The 17,563-nt window shown below is 41.1% G+C and overlaps 1 protein-coding gene and 1 long non-coding RNA gene across 2 annotated transcripts; both read left to right on the top strand.

Moving 5' to 3' along the window:
* Positions 1-916: 916 nt before the first annotated feature.
* Positions 917-6,744, top strand: LOC115586963 (tumor necrosis factor ligand superfamily member 10-like). The gene is made up of 8 exons (XM_030426462.1): positions 917-1,002; positions 1,117-1,186; positions 1,424-1,621; positions 5,587-5,655; positions 5,729-5,762; positions 5,949-6,029; positions 6,146-6,389; positions 6,464-6,744. The coding sequence occupies exons 3-8, from the start codon at positions 1,460-1,462 to the stop codon at positions 6,645-6,647; spliced, it is 774 nt and encodes a 257-aa protein (XP_030282322.1). The 5' UTR covers positions 917-1,002; positions 1,117-1,186; positions 1,424-1,459; the 3' UTR covers positions 6,648-6,744.
* A 7,220-nt stretch (positions 6,745-13,964) lies between these two features.
* Positions 13,965-15,049, top strand: LOC115586187 (uncharacterized). The gene is made up of 3 exons (XR_003984835.1): positions 13,965-14,368; positions 14,439-14,604; positions 14,685-15,049. It is a non-coding gene; the product is annotated as an uncharacterized LOC115586187 (long non-coding RNA).
* The last annotated feature ends 2,514 nt before the right edge of the window (positions 15,050-17,563 follow it).

Here is a 17,563-nt window from a genome sequence, read left to right as displayed (position 1 = left end):
AAACCATCTGGACACGACTGAGTTTAAGGTAGTGTGTCCCGTCCACTGTGTCACCATCACCAGCCAGGACAGCCAGATCCACTCCGATCTCTCCGCCTGGCGAGCGGCCACCGTCATCCTCCCTGCAGCTCTAAAAGGCAACAAAAGAAAATTAAACGCAGAGACGATGACGTAACATTTGTGCATAATCATAAATAATAAGTCTCCAGAAGCCCCGAGATCACACTTTGATTTGAAAAGTTAAAATATTCACTGAATGATAAAACTTGGATGCACGTCAAGGATGTACATAATGTCTTTAGAAATGAATTAAGGTTCTCCAGACTTCAGCCCAGTCGCCAGCATTTAATATTAGCAGTTAACATTTCTGCAAACCACAGCGACGTCCAAGGTTGACATTTATACCAAACATGTCGTATCACATTCACATCATGTTATTATTAGCTGACTTTCACATCAGGAGGTGACATTTCTGTTTCTCACAGGAAATCTTCTGTGATCGTGGTGACGAGTTGTATTTGTGCCTCGGCCTACACAGAAAATTCAACCTACACAGACGTTGTAACATAAAGAATCTGTGGTTTTGCAGAAACATCCTTAGCTAGCATTAATTCTGGGGAATTAGGTGACGACTTTTTAAAAAAAATGTTTGTGAAGCTCCAGAAATGTTCTTCTATCAGTGTGGAGGGAGGAGATCAAATTTTCACCATTGGATGAACTGTTCCTTTTCATAACTGGCTAAACGTAAACGTATGTCTCAACTGTGCAGAGTGATTGTGTATATTTCTCAGATACTTCAGATACTTAAAGAGATAGCACAGGAAATGTGAGAGTGAGTAATGTGCATGTTGGTGGGTGTTTGTGCCTGAGACACTCCCTCCGACTAAATATAATTATCATCCACCAACTAACTCTGCCTCGTCTTCTTCATTTCCTCCTCACATGATCTTTCTCTATAAGCAGTATTAGAGGCAGCTGACAGCGGGCGAGCCGACACCAGAGGTGAGACACATCTGTAATCGACAGACATCTGAAGAAGTCATAATACACAGCGGTGTCTCCTAGATTTATATTAATGCAACATTCATTACTTTAATTTCTGTTTTTGTTGTTCAGTGTCCCAAAGGAGCTTCCTTTGACGGTCGACTGCTGTGGCAGGAACATCTGGTGCACATTCAGATTCAGGGTAATCTCCACTAGAAATACTTTAAATAACATGTATATTATTCTTTTACGTCCTCTGAAAAGGTCAAAGACGCCAGCGACGCCCGGTGTGACTCTGCTCACTGACTTCTATGTCCTGTCTCGTGTTTTCTGCCTTCTTCGTTTTCTCTTGTCTCTCCACAACCTGCCTGTCTTTTGCCTCTCTGCCTCTCTGATCCTTCTGTTTCTTACATCACCTAACCCTGACCTCGTCTGTCAGGATCCTTAACGTCCAGGTGGAGTGAGATCCAGTAGAATGGCAGAGGACAGCCAGGCCGACTACACCAACTTGCCCAGCAGGAAGAAACGAAGGTGGCCGACAACGACCCAGAAAATAATTTTCCTGCTGGTCGGACTCAACATGTTAGGACTTTTTGTCGAGAGGTGGCTGATCCATAAACTGCAAGAGAAAATGGAGGTGAGTCTCATGTCTTTGTGTATGTTCGTACTTACATGAAAGCTACTTTTTTGGCAGGATTACTACTTCACCACACTCTGCACAGATCAATTTCATGTGTCCCATCAAATTTGAATGTGCAAGCCAAGTTTAACACTCACACTAGTGGTAACTTGTTTGAAATAATAATAGAGCTAGTGGTTCAGAACTCAGACGGTCTCCAATAGCACCAAGTCAGGTTCCCTTAATGTTAATAAAGTCCAACTTCCAAGATTCATCATTGGTCCTTTTTATTCACCTTAGCGATATCACCTCTGACACTCCAAACTGTAAATGTACATTTCTATGCAGATGACGCTGTTTTATATGCGACTGGCTCGTCTCCTAATCTCACTATTGTAACTCCACAGTCTGCTCTTGATGCATTTCCTTTATCTTGTTGATCATGTGCTTGTTTTAAATTCTGGAAAAAACTAAAAGTATCCAGCCTATCACCACGATCCAAACCTTTCAAGGTTGGGAAAATAAAACTGCATGTGTGTGTGAGAGGCTGCAGCAACATGATGATTAATTACACCAACATATTAAACAGTACAGATAAAGGAACCATTAACATTGTTGTTTTTGTTCTTAACAAATATCAGATTAAAGTAAGAAAGGATTTGAATTTAATCTCAAATGAAACTGAGGTTGAATCTGTCTTTCTGGAATTAATGTCTTGCCCTGTTTTTGGTGGCAGAATTGTCATAATTGGTTGTATTTATCGTCCACCTCATGCTGAAATTAATTCTTTTAATGACACACTCACAGCTTCACTTGATGTTATTAATAAGGAAGGTAAACTTTGTTATTTGCTTGGATATTTTTAACATCAATTTTATCAATACTGAGAACCATTCTTCTACTGTTAATTTTCTAAATGTGTTATATTCATCTTATTTTTTTCCTCTTATTGACAAGCCAACCAGAGTGACCGGTAAAACAGCCACTCTTATTGATAACATTATAACTAATACATTTGATTATCCAGTAAACTCTGGGATATTATATTCTGACATTTCTGATCACTTTCCTGTATTCCATATCACTACAAGTAATAGTTTCAAACACAAGGCCCCCAATGTCAGAAAAGGTTTCCACAAATTTAATGAAGATAACATCAAACGCTTTAGAGAAATGCTTGAAATAGTAAATTGGACTGATGTTTATGATCAGCAGGGTGCCAACAAAGCCTATCAATCTTTTATTCATCTGTTCAAGACCGTATTTAATGCTTTCCACTTGTAAGCTTCAAAATCAATAAAAGACATGGTTTTAATAAACCCTGGTTCACTACTGGATTCTTAAAATCCTCAAGGAAGAAAAACAGATTATATAAAAGGTTTATTTCTAATCCAACTCCACAGAATTCTAACATATCTAAAAAATATAGAAACAAGTTCACTTATTTACTTAGTATGGCAAAGATGAAATACTATTCTGACAAATTCAAAGAATCTACTAACAACATAAAAAATACATGGAATATTATTAGTGAACTATTAAACAAGAAAAAGGCACCTGCAAAATTTCCATCCCAATTTACTGATGGCAAGTCCACATTCTCCAATCTCTCTGACATAGCAAATTAATTTAATAATTTCTTTGTAAATGTTGGTAGCACCTTTGCCAAGAACATTTCTCCATCTAATAACTGCCCTACAGATAATATTACTGGTGTCTTCCCTGTCTTGCAAAACTTCGAACCACCCACAGTTAATGAAGTGATCAACATCATTGTAAATCTTAATAATTCAGCAGGGGGTCACGATGAAATCAAGGCAAAGCTCCTCAAGGAAGTAGCTCCCTTTATTAGCAAACCTTTAACACATGTCTTTGCTGTGTCACTAAAGACTGGGGGAGTCCCTAGTGATCTTAAAGTGGCAAAGGTCTTACCCCTTTTTAAAGAAGGCGAACCCAGTGTTTTTAACAAGTATAGACCGATTTCTATCTTACCATGCTTTTCCAACGTCCTGGAAAAGTTACTTTACACAAGAGTTATTACACACCTCGATGATAATGACATATTGTACAAACACCAATATGGTTTTCGCAAAAAGCACTCAACATATATGGCTCTTTTGCAACTTATTGATAAAATTTCTACAACTCTGGACAAAAATATGTTTGCTATTGGTATTTTCTTGGATCTCTCAAAAGCGTTTGACACAGTTGACCATGATATTCTTCTGTTAAAACTCCACCGATATGGTCTTCAAGAGGTTGTGATCAAATGGTTTAGTGATTACCTTTGTAACAGAGAACAATATGTTTGTATTAATGGTCATGAATCTAAGAAAGCAAAATTATACTATGGTGTCCCTCAAGGGTCAATTCTTGGGCCCCTTCTGTTTTTGATTTTTATTAATGATTTCGCTGTAATGTCTGAGTCTTCTCTGCCCATTTTATTTGCGGATGATACTAACTTTGCCATGTCTCACCCTGACTTTGGATGTCTAATCAGAAATGCCAATACCACGCTGGAATACGCATCAAGATGGTTTAAAATGAACAAGCTTTCCTTGAATGTAAACAAATCAAATTATATACTTTTTAGAAACAAAAATAAAACTCTTCCTAAGCAGGACTCAAAGCTGGAAATTAATAACATTGAAATCACACAAGTCTCCTGTGCAAAATTTCTTGGTATATTAGTTGATGAAAGATTATCTTGGGGAAACCATATTGAGCATGTAAGCAAAAAAATTATGAAGTCCTATGGCATTATCAGAAGAGTCTCTTCCTTAGTTAATCAGTCCTGTCTTGTGACATTATATCACAGTTTAATTTATCCATATTTGACATACTGTAACATTGTTTGGGGTGCTTCATATTCCTCATACCTTAATCAGCTATTCTCAATTCAAAAAAGATTCTTGAGAATGATTTCAAATTCAACTAATCAAGCGCCATCTGCACCCTTATTTAGCAAATTTAAACTTTTATCAATTTTTTCTATTAATATGTTTCAAACATGTCTGTTTATGTCTAAATTCATTCATCACAAACACGACATTCCAGGCACTTTTCATAAGTTTTTTTTGTTATCATCAGATATTCACTCTTATTCAGTGAGAGGTCTGAAGAATTTCATTTACCTCTTTGTCGTACCTCCAGGCATAAATCCTTTATCAAATTCCATGGACCCCGACTCTGGAACCTTTTTAGATAGGTCTCTTAAGCTTATATCATCCTACAAAATGTTTAGGACTAGTCTGGTGAGGTATCTTCTATCCAGGCAAAATAATACTCATGTCTAGTATAACTGAACTGAATTTGTAATTTAATGGATATTTTTCACTCTGTTTATTTGCTTATTGTGTCTTTTCTTTGTTTCTTTCCCTTTTTTGCTTTTTTTCTTCTTTTCTTTTTTATTAGTTAATCTGTTTTAGTGATTTTGTATTGAGGGGGAGGATTTTATATAAGCCCTGTGGGCTTCTTTTCCTCTCCTGCACAAATATTTGTATTATGAAGTATGATTCTGTTTTTTTATCATTGTGCATATGAATAAAAAAAAATTTAAAAATAACATCAGAGCTCATCAATACTACAGCACTTAATCATTGAGCTGTTTAAAACCAGCATTTAACAACAAACACTGAGACGATGATTAAAAAGCTCATTTAAAATGCATTTTCTGGTAAAGTTTTTACAGATGGAGATGAATTTATTCTCCTGGTCAGATCACAGTGTGCCTTTCTTAACTTGTCACATTAAAATAAAAATAAATGTGCTTTTATCTGTGCAGGATGTTTGGATATCTTCACATTTCCACTTCTTCTTCTTCTTCTCTAGACTTTAGAGTGGTTTTCACAAGCGAGAACACTTCCTGTTCCCACACCCACTTCCTGTTCCTGCACCCGCTCTGACTTTTGACACCTTGCTTACAAACACGCCTGTGAGTTCAATCTTTATTTCTCACCTGTTTTTTTTTCTTCTCTCTGCAGGAGATTTCCCTCTGCATGTCTCATTCTGTCTGCCAGAACCTGTCAGAACCCCAAGAATCTGTCCAGCAGGTAAATGTTGGGTCACAGGTCAGGCTGGATGTTTGTTGGAGTTCTGAGCTTTAACTCTTCTCTTCTGTTTCAGGGTGTCACTACAATCAGTCCAGATGGACCTAAAGGTAATGTCCTCATAATTTCTGAGCCGATCCTGCAGTTTTAACTGTTTAAGACAAAATGTTAGAACTCAAATTAAAGCACCAAAAGGTGAATTATTAGAGAACTTCAGAGCTCAAAACTCTGAGGTTTTTATATTGATCGATTACTTCACCGACTGATCTGATGCAACCTCTTTTTTTCTGTAACAGAGTCCAGTGAGATTCTCACAGCGCAGCCATCTCTGAACCCAACAGAACCGGTCCAACAGAAGCCGTTTGCTCATCTCACTGGTTAGATTCCTCTCAAACCTAAAGAATGTTAAAGACCCTTGTGCTCAATTTGAACTGATCTTGTTGTCTTTGTTCACAACAACTATTTCTGCTCTTCTCCTGCTTCGTTCTCTCAGGTGTCAACATGCCTGAGGGGGAAAACTACAGACCTAAGGTGCAATGGAGAAGTAGTGGTGAAGAATGTGTCCTCAGCAACATGGGCTACAACAACGGCCAGTTGCTGGTTCAGAAGACGGGTCACTACTACATCTACGCTAAAGTGACAGCAAACGCTGCAGAGGAGTGTTCACTTATCATGCACAAGGTCCTAAAAGTTGCGCTAGTATATGATAAGCCTATAGAACTGATGAAGTCAAAAAGGTAAGTCAGCGCACCGTCTTCATAATTTTTGTGGTAATTTTCTCTGTGTGACATCTTTGGCATGTTCTATTTAGCTACCGCTGCCCAAAACCACCTCCAGAAATATCTAGTGAGGATGGGGAGAATCTGTGGAACAGTTTCCTGGCAGGAATCTTCGAACTGCAGAGCGGAGATGAAATCTTTGTTACTCTGGAGAATGTACAGATCCAACCTGGATCCACTGAAAGCTTCATGGGGGCCTTTATGATATCACCTTAGAGGCATGAAGGAATGCCTGTGGTCAGATCACGTCTGTTGGCGTGTTCAGGTGCATCTTATGCTGAATTTTACACATCTGATAAACATGTGGATTATTTTTTTTGTCTTTTGTTGTCTTCTTAATTGTTGTGTGTTTAAATGTGTTATATGTACACACACACAGATTTTTTTTTTTAAATGTTAAGATATCATCAAAAAAACATCACATATTCAGGTTACATGATGAAATCCTGTAGATAATGTGTGATCTCTGTACTTGTGTGAATAAAATGCTCTCTTATAAAAAAGTGAGGTGCCGTCGTTTCTGATTCAGTTACAGACCTGCAGACTCTCCTCAGTGTTCAGCGCTTCTGACTGACTTCACAGTGTCGCTGTTTCTCAGTCCCTGTGTGGGATATGTGTCTTCAGACCTGGCAACCCAACCAACAAGACTGTTGACTGAATGTGCAGGCACATTTACTCTCCACTCAGGTTCTTCACTAGAAACGGGTCAAAATGGTCCCATGAAGAAGAAATACGCTCCCACACAGATGCCTCCTAACACTGTTACACCGTGTTGGCTCTTTCTATTTTTTTTTTATGGTTTTTAGTCACTTGTGTACATTTGGTATGATTTTTAGAATATATTTACCAATGAAAACACATTTTACCTTCACCTCCTTGTTATTCTCTGAGGTTTAATGGGGAGGCCATTCGCTGACCCTGCAGAATATCTCTGCCTTGTATGAGGTAATATCTCAGACAGAAGACAAGATCAATGAAGAAATGTTTCAGTGGCAGGAATGAAAATGTAGACAGATTTCTTTTCTCGCTCATGAAATAAACCAAACAAAGAAATGTATGAAAATGTTTTGAGGATACTTTAAAACTGACCAAGTCAAATCTCTGTTTGCAACAGACGCAGATGTCTGCCAGGCAGAAGTACAGAGAGGTGACATGACGGAAAGTCGGCAGCCAAAGAAGAAATGTGCAACAAGCACATTAACAGGTGTGAAGTAACAGGTAACCAGGCAACGTCTGAGAGCGAGCAGCGGAAACACTGACCTCTGACGGATCAGACATTTGGGTGGTTTCCTGCTCTGACAGACTGATAGACATCTGAGTGGGTAAGAATCTGAAAGATTGAGCAACAACACTTCATGGTGGTTTTTAGTTCGAGTGTATTTGGTGCCTCTTTTTACCTCTACTCCTCTACCTTTGAGAGAAACACGCCATTATTACATTATTTCACAACTGTGATTATTAGTTTAAGATTCGGGTTGTATAAACACATTACAAATATCTAGCTTGTAACACAAATCAGTTTTATTTATATAGCCCAGAGTCATTATCACATTGTCTCAGTGGGCGAGAAACATCTTTGATCTGAGTGAGAAGAAACTGAAAAAAAAGATGGAAGAAACGTGATGAAGAGCCTCAGAGGAAGGAGGACGAACATGAAGACGTCAACAGATCGACACAAACACAGTTTACAACTTTCCCTGACAGAATGTCTGATACAAGGATATATAAATATAGGAGTGTGGATGCAGGAGGCCTGGGTCATTTATGATGCATTATTCTAGATTAAACTTCCAGACAGTATAAGCATGTTCAAATGAACCAACTGGACCCGGCTGCAGTATTAATACTGTCTGTGCTCGGTATTCATTCGTCTGTATTCCTGCTCGTTATGTGAAAGCTGACGGATGCGGACCGACAGAGCGGGTCCTCCTGCCGTCGTTAGCTGCATGATCACAGGACACGAGGTGATGAACGACCGTCTGCTGGAGGAAAGTCCAGTGTTTGTTTGAGCGGACCATCCGTCCCCGTCCTCCTCCCAACCTGACGTCCTCCTTTGCTGCCACAGTGATCACAACAGCCTCTAGAGGTCGCCACCTGACAAGACACGTAAATGTGAGTCATGATAAGATGATTTCACAGTAGAACTATACGTCTCACTGGATCACTTCACTGTTGGTTTGAGTCTTTTCAAGGTTTTTATTGAGAAAACTAAAGAATAATTAATATAATATCACTGGACTTATCCTTTAACCACCTCAGTGCTGCAGTGAAGCGCGGCTGTGAACATTTACTGAAGCGTGTCTAAAAGATCTACATCATCGCAGGTTTTTAGTCCTCTAACTGTGTAACTGCCAGAGAGTCAGTCGATCATGAACTTCAGTCTTGTGAGCAGAGAATAAATCTGTGATTTGTAGTAAATGGACTGGAACATGCAGAATGGCTGCTGTAATCCTACAACAGCTCCACGGTGCTTCAATGCTTCTGAATCAGAGTTTTCTCAGCTGTGGAAGCATCACAGAGAAAGTCCTCTGAGCTCAGACGGCATCAGTCAGCAAACACAACACAGAAAACAACTTTAAAAAGATTTAATATCTCGGGGCAAACAGCGCAGAAAGTAATGAGCCAAACACAAACCGAATCAACAGAGAGGAGCCGACTTCACCTCCACATCACATTTATCATTCAGCCGATAATGAGGAACTGCTCATATTTCATAAGACCTGAAGGGTTGTAAAGAAAACCAGAGACAGAGAGAAACCGTTCTGTTCATGACATCACACACCCACGACCCAATCAGACACATCGCCTGCATCCACATGAGTGTTCCTGTCGTCTCTACAGAATCTCTCTGATGACCAACGAAAACTCAAATATCTTATTCTGGTGAATGTTAGTGTGTGTAACAACTCGCAGCTCACAGGTGAAGCTGATGTGAAGACCAAGATATCAAAACCAAGCCGGGTCCGAATTAACTCAACACGATGTTCTACTGTTTTATATTTAGTTTAATAAGAGAAACTGGACATGCTGAAAAAAGGAATCGGCTTGTTTGAGACAGCAAATGGAAAAAGTTGTCTCATCAATAAGAATGCGACGTGTCAGCTGTCGCCTCCAGTGAAGACGTGAACATCAGATGAGCGCCGAGAGATGACGGGACTTTAATCTTCCTCACATCAATACATCAAACTACAGAGTGTTGATGTGGTTTTTCATCTCTTTCACCTTTGACTGCAGCTCGATCAGAATAAAGGTGCAGCTGGACCGTCTGTTCCTCTCAGGAAGGTTCAGAACCGAGTGAAATGATCCAGAAGTGTTTAAGTGGCAGCCACGAAGAACCTTTCTAAATCCTCTCAATTCTACAGAAAGCTGCTTCCGTGCTTCCTGTCGTATCTCTTCAGCGTCGGAAACAGCGTTTCACATCATGGATCCAGCCGGTACCGGCACCAACAGCTTCAACGCACATCGACTCAACGTGGGAGTGTTGAGCTGTATCGATCAGAATCAGAAAGAAATGTGAGACAGAATGTTTTTATCCAGAGGTTTTGATTAAGCTCGAGTCCAACAAGAACCAAAGAAGTAGATCCCATCATCACAGTTCTCAGGTCTTCATACCGGCTTCCTGTCTGTCGGTTTATAAAACACATTTCTGATCTGCTGCTACGTTCTGATCCATCCAGAACCTCTGAGGTGGTCAGGTTCAGGTCTGCTCTCGGTCCCTGGAGTCAGAACCAAACATGGAGAAGCAGCGTTCAGTTTTATGAAGCTCACATCTGGAACAAACTCCCAGAAGCCTGCAGGTCTGCTCGACTCTCAGCTCTGTAGACGCTCTGAGCTGCACTTCTGTTCTTTAGTCTTCTTACTTTCCTTTTCTGGACGTGTTTTAATGTTTCTTGATGTCTTTCTTCTTGTTTTTAAAGTCTTGTCATGTCATGTTATGCTCCTGTGAAACTCACCTTGGCCAAGCACAGCCAAAACTTCAGATGAAGTAACAGATTCTGAACACGTTACGCAACTATTTTCATATAGTTATGAAAACAGGAAAACTGTTTGTCAAGTCAGCAGCACAGAACTGATGCATGAAGAGCCGCGAGGTGAAGATGAAGAGACGGCTCCTGGACGCTCGGACAGAAACACCTTCATCACAACATCCACCATCGCTCCCTCGCCGAGTGTCAGTGCGGTCTGAACCCTGACGCGTGATGAAGTCCATCAGGGTTCAAGACAACTGGTCATGACAGGACTCTGGTGACTCTTTCACTGATGTCATCTTGTTGTGTCATCTCCTTTTCTTCGGTCCTGACTGGAGGATTAGCGCCACCTGCTGTTCGTCTCCATCACCCTCTAAAACTCACCTGTGGATGGAATCACATGAAGCTAGTTTTTCACTGGTGATACTAGAAATGTAACCGTACTCATTCGTCACCTTCCTCTGATCAGAGCGGCTGGAAATAGGAATAATTTCACCGTGAAATTAAGAACATCCTGTTATTCAACTGGAGTCTGTTGAATCCATCACAGTAGTGGCCCCGAGGCTGACAACTCATTCTGCCTTTATACGCTTTAATTACAAGAGGCAGCGGCTGAGTCGCCTCGTTCCTTTCAGACTTTGACTTCATGAGATTGAGAAAACAAAAGCAGAAGCTGCTGCTCAGCGAGGCGTCTCCATCCGGCTGCAGGACAGTCAGCTCTCCTGTCAGACGTCTCAGAGGACAATGATGAGTCCTCACACACTCCACTGACTGCTACTGTGATGGTTTGTGTTCATTTGTTCCTGCGTTGTTCTAAATATCAGAATTAGCTCTGTTACGCTGTGATGTCTGAATAAAGTTAGCTGTCTGCAGCTGCAGTGCTGTTAGCGTCTGCATGTGTGGTCCTGGTCTGAGGACTTGTCCTGGATGGTGATTGGTGTTTACAGAAGCCAGTAGTGCTGAAGGAGCAGAACGCGCTCGGTCAGGAGGAGTTCGTTAGGAGGCTGCTGGTTAGCTTTAGTTACCATAGCAACACGTCAAGTTATCCCATCAACCCAGCAGAACAGTCAGAGGACTTGATATCGTCAGGAGGAGGAGAGGAGGACTTGATATCGTCAGGAGGAGGAGAGGAGGACTTGATATCGTCAGGAGGAGGAGAGGAGGACTTTATATCATCAGGAGGAGAGGAGGACTGAGGTTGAGGTTTTGGCTGAACTGTTCCTTTAAAATAATTATTAATGAGGTCATTATACAAACTTTTTTCCATCAGTGAATAAACGAGCTGTTCTCAGAGGAAGATAAGGTCCCAGTGTTTGAAGCTAGAGAGGTGGCAGGGTCCGCCACACATAAACAAAGTCAAACTGTTTAAACTGTGTGGTCCTTTAAGGTCAGTTTGTTAATTCAGTCAGTTAAGATCTCTCTCTTCTCATTAACACTTCATCCCCAAAACTACAGACTGCTCCTTTAAACTCTTCCTGGACCTCCTGAGGAGTTTGTTCTGATGAATTCTCTTCTTGTGTGCAGCAGCATGACTGGTTTTGTTGCCTGTGTCGGTCGGACCTGGTGATGAAAGTTGTCCTGTCTGAGAGTCAGAGGTGAGCCGGACTGTGTGGCCTCCTCAGCACCCTGCAGACATTTTATAAATAAAGGGTTGTGTAACATTTCATCAGCAGACAACTTTTTCAAATGTTTCAGGATGTTTTAACAAGATTGTTATCTGCAGGAAACCTTTGAAACAACCAGTGGGAGAATTACACCTTCAGAACAGACCAGCGGCTTCCTGACAGCCAGCGATGCTCCAGCAGGGGGGAGGATGAAGTGAGCAGAAGACTGAACGGAAGAGGAGAACAATGGAAGAAAGGTGTTGTAATATCCTGAACACGGACGCTGGAGAAGTGGATTATACTGCAGAAGTGCTCCGAGAAGCCTCTGTGGCTGTTTTGAATAAAACTAGGTCACAGTTGTAAATCTGAGCAGACTTCAGCTGCAGGCTTCTGTGGAGAGCAGAATGTAAACTCTCAGAGCCGCCCGTCCTTCACACTGACCAGCGGCTCGGCTCTCCTGCAGGCTCTGTGGACGTTTACTGCTTCTGTCGGCCTGTTCGCAGCCGTCAGGGCAGTCAGAGCATCTTCAGAGCATCTTCAGAGCAGCAGCATCCGTTTAACCTTCCTCTCTGTTTCCAGAGTAACGCTGGAGTCACTCAGATACAAACAGGCGACGCGTTTAATATAGTTTGAGCCATCTGTCGTACGTGTGTGTCGTCATCAGGTGGTCACTTCCACACTTCAGAGGACATTTGCATAAAGTCAAAGCTGGTTTAGACTTGAATCTTTGTGGCCTGGAGGAGGAGGAGGAGCTTCATTTATAAAACGCCGTTTGTGTCGAATGGATTTTCATGGAGGTTTTTATGGACACAGTGAAACACATGAACAGATAATCTCTCCCTTGAAAGAAATCCAGCTGTGCTCTACTGTACGCTGTACAGTGCTTCAGTTAACGCGTACAGATTCTCTTAATTCTCTTTATGAAGCATTTCAAGATGAAATCACATCAGGTACCGTCAACAAACCCACAGGCTAAACAAACAGGCACAACATTTGCCAGCTCACCAGAGGGGTATTGCACAAAAGTAGAATAAAGATATCCAGGATAACTGAGCAAGCGCGGCTTGACCTAGTCTGCTCGGCGCATCCTGGCTTAATTGGTTGCACGTTTGCCAAGCCAGGATGAAAAGGCGCGGCTATGTCAAGCCAGGTGTAGATAGTCTGGATAAGTGCGTGTTCACGGCAGACTTAAATAGACCTCGCGATTGCTCACAGAATCACCGATGGAAACATGGATAAGAGTCGCGCTTCATATCTCACGGCCGCTGAACAACAGCTCCTGACAGAGTTCTATGAAGAGGTGAAAGACATTATAAGAAAAAAAAGGCATTACCAGTGCCGTAATTAAAGAATGAGAGAAAACCTGGCAGACAACAGTGGACCGGCTTAATGCGTAAGTAGTTCAAAACTGTACAATTAATAAACAGTGCTCCACTGGAACTGTCATAATTAGGCTACAATTAAAGGACTAAAGGAGATACTTTTAAAGTCCACTAATCAACTGTTGTACATTTTGCATGTTACTCAGGAAATGTAGAGTATGATTAAGTGCAAACAATTATCCACGTGTGTTGTTTAATCTATTTTTCTCATGTTATGTTTTTATCTATTTTATCTTTCTCTCCTTCATAAAGAACAAACTTGTCTGGCTATAAAATGACCTGGCAGCAAGTTAAAATTAAATACAAGAACATTTTGCAGGCTGGTGACTTTAAAGTAGATAACAGTGAACAAATGAGGTGAATAGATTAGGTATCTGCTGACATGTTGACTGTCTGTATGATTGTAGCAGTTAAATGGCACAGGGGGGCCCACCAAACCAGGATACGACCCCAGCAGAGGAGCTGGTACTCCATTTAAATACAAGGAGGCCAGTGATGGAGGGGATCCAGGGAGGGACAGTAACAAACTCTGTCCCAGCCACAGAAACTGTCCCCTTCATCCAAGGTACATACTGCAGTACTACTGCACTTGGAACACAGTCAAATATATTATACTGTCTGACTTTGGATTTCCTTACAGTGTCAGGGAACACAGTTACACTTTTGGAGCCACCAGAAGATGATCTGGTTAGTACATTGTATTCAAATCACAGGGTGGGTATGTCCTGTGAAATCTTAATTCAAGTTCTCTCAATACATGTATGTATATGGCAGGGGGAAGGCACATCTGCAGCTGCAGAATGCACTTCTGCAGATGAGGAGACTGTCACTGGACTCCAGAAGGCTTGAGATACGTCAATTTTATGGAAATATCCTGCTTATTTAGTCCATAAAGTATGAAGTCAGTGATGTGGTGCTAATAGAAAATATATGTGTAACAGGACCCAGATGCTGCACAGTCCCCTAAACAGCCTGGTAACATTGTGAGTATTGGCAAAAGTAAATCTACATTATGCACAAATCCTGCTGTGCTAATTGACATTTCTTTTACAGACTTCACAAACTGTCAGAATACTGTATGCAAAGCACCTGGGGAAACAGAGAGCTGGCAGACATTAAAATCAAATTGAAGAAGAGAAAGCACCAAGAAATGGAGCTTGAAATTAAACGTGGGACACTCAGGAAACTGGACCTGGAAATCCAGAAACTAGAAAGAGAAGTGAGTATTTTAGTGCACACAGTAACCATAAGTGCAATACAGTGTTTGAATCTTTGTTTCTTTTGCTCTTTCTATTCCAGGATCCAAGCAACCAAGAGAAATGACTGCCAAATAAACCCTCAGGTGGTGCAGGCACTGAAACCCAGATTTCAGAAGGCCGAAGGTCGTCTCGATTCAAGCCCTTGTCTTGCTGTGTGCATGGGGAGTCGAGAGGAATGACTCGCAGGCATAGCCTCTGTCTCCCAGCAGCACACCAGAGAATTCACCTGATAATGCAAGATATCATTTAGAAAACTACACGGCAGAGTTAAACACTCATGATGTCCAAGGTGCTTACAGTACAAATAAAATGTGTAGCTTACCTTGTGAAAGTCTCTTGTAAATTGGACTCGCCTGAAAGACTCTGGAGTCATGCACTGAGCCAGGCCACTTTCCTCTAAAAAAAAAAGGCAGCCAGCATCACAGATCATCTGAAATGTTAAGTTGTAACCTATTAAGGTCATTTATTGCACAGAATTAATTTATGTAGGTCATAGTAACCACAAATCACTCTTACCTGAACACTGATGCTGTGGAAGGATGTCCTGTTAATGTAATCTCCCTCATGTTCTCCTGAGGGGCGTTTGATCCTGATGTGTGTACAATCCAGCTGTAACAAAAAATAGTGTCCAACTGTGACTGATCAAATTAGAAAGTAATGGTTGCACGTTGAAATTGAGGTTACCTGCAATCTTGTAAAACTCCTTGATGTGGAGGGGTCTTCTGTGGCCAGGGAAGGTGATGAATATGTTGAATGACTTCAGCTCCATACAAACACTTATTGTGCGGCAAATAGTTCCTTTATTGAGGTTCTCTACATCCCCAACAGAATAAAGGAAGCTCCCACTTGCAAAAAATCGTGTGTGTATGTGTGTGTCACAGATTTCATTGAAAACACCTTTGCAACTTCATCAGCTGTGTCTTGTTATCTCAATTACTGCAATAAAACATATTTATGAAATCTCTGATGGCAATTTGGCAAGCAGTCTTCATTAGCATAGCAATTTAACACTTGGCCCAAGTAATAAAACTACCACTTGAATAAATATAAAAAGACTGTTGCAATTACAAACAGCCAACAGATTTAAATGAAAGGAAAAATGACAATATATATGTAATATTTTAATGCAGGATAATTAAAGTGATGCAACATACTTAGAAAGACCATGGACATGCTGTAAAACACATTAATTCCTCACAGGATTGACGGTGGAAATACAGGTGAATCACTAGGATTAATCTTAGCCTGGCTGTTAGCCTGGTCTGGAGCAGGCTAGCTCCACAGAATAAATCTCCATGGTAACTTATACCAAAACATATCCTACTGCCCCCTATCCTGCTTTTGTGCAACCGGATCACGGATAAATTGAGCCAGGATAACCAAGATATCCTGGCTTAATCCCTTATCCTAGTTTTGTGCAATACCCCTCAGCTGAGTGTGTGAACGTCCACACCACACATCCTGGCATGGTGGGATTTTTGCACATCTTTCTTGAGCCAATCACACGCCAGCCTCTGGATGATGGATGTATCATGTAGCCAATGAGATTTCAGATCCAGTACTATAGAGCTCAACAGTGACCGCCCACTTTTTTAACGGCTCCGGTTCCGGAAGTGAATTTGCCAGTCATTCACTCCATTGACGTTTCAGTAAATCCTTATATAAAGAGTTTTAGGCCAATCAGCTACGAGATGAATCGTGACCATAAAACATTTAATTCAGCGCAAAAAAATGTTGGATAATGGAGAAAAAGCAAAGAGACGAGACTGTGTACATAATTATATCTTAAGAGTAAAGGAACTACTCATCCCATAAACCATTGCGAATGTAACAGCGATGTCTCTGATTGGTGGAGCTCGCTGTTACCATGGAAATGTTTACCAAACCCGCAGATTTCATGTTCGGCTGAACCCTTAATAAACTCTCCTCATCACTAAATGAATGCAGCAGGTCAGAAAGTGAAATCATGGTCGTAGAGTTCAGTGTTAGCAGTAACTAGCCAACATGAAATTCGCAGGTTTGGTAAACATTTCCATGGTAACAGCGAGCTCCACCAATCAGAGACGTCGCTGTTACACTATAGGATTGTGGGTAGTGTAGAACTTCTCCATGACATCGAATAAAACATGTTTTTCTCAAAACAAGATTGATATCATACAGACTTGTGGCTTCTACAGGATCATATATCATCGTTTGACAATCTGATAACTCGTGGTGAGTCTACTTTAGATGGTTACGACATTATGGCCAATCTATATGCAGAATATGAATGGCATTTTCACTTCCGGAACCTCACTGTTGAGCTCTATAGAGTTCACCTCAGTTTTTAAAGCCCTAAACAAACACACATGTCAGGCGGGGGGTTAAAGGGAAGACTATGGAAAGGGGAAGGTGGACCCAAATGCAGTTACACGAGAGGCAAGGCTGGGGGAAACAAAAAGCGAGCTTTATTTTAAAGCTGAAGACAAAACAGACAAAACGGGGGCAAGAGACAAAGTAGCAACTAAAAGGCAGGACAAAGTACAAAGAAAAAATCAAAGTTCAACTCAAACATCAGAAAACCAGAAATCAAAATCCAAAGAACACATACCGTGGGGAACAAGGAACAGACAGGAGCAGGCACATGGACGGGAGCATGGACAAAGACAGACGCTGACAAGAACAATGACCAGACAAGGAGTGAAGGGAACACAGAGACTAAATACACAAACACTGATGACAAGACGAGGAACAGGTGAGGTGGACCGACAGGTGAGATAACGAAGGGGAGGAGCACATGAGAACATGAAGGGAACAAAGCAATAGACAGAGGGAGCCAGAGGGAACATAGGAAAATACACAGGAGAACTTAAAGGACACATGAGGGTATGGAAGAACAAGACACAAGACAAGATACAAAGACATGGAAATCAAATACAA

Source organism: Sparus aurata, chromosome 8, assembly GCF_900880675.1.
Source record: "Sparus aurata chromosome 8, fSpaAur1.1, whole genome shotgun sequence".
Taxonomy (NCBI): Eukaryota; Metazoa; Chordata; class Actinopteri; order Spariformes; family Sparidae; genus Sparus; species Sparus aurata.
The sequence above is the reverse complement of the archived record's forward strand: the minus strand, read 5'-3'. Positions and strand labels throughout refer to the sequence as shown.

Excerpts from the sequence above, each read along its gene's own strand:
- LOC115586963 (XM_030426462.1), top strand. The coding sequence starts at position 1,460 with ATGGCAGAGGACAGCCAGGCCGACTACACCAACTTGCCCAGCAGGAAG. Across the intron at positions 6,030-6,145 it reads GCCGTTTGCTCATCTCACTG|GTGTCAACATGCCTGAGGGG; the intron begins GTTAGATTCCTC and ends TCGTTCTCTCAG. Across the intron at positions 6,390-6,463 it reads GAACTGATGAAGTCAAAAAG|CTACCGCTGCCCAAAACCAC; the intron begins GTAAGTCAGCGC and ends TGTTCTATTTAG.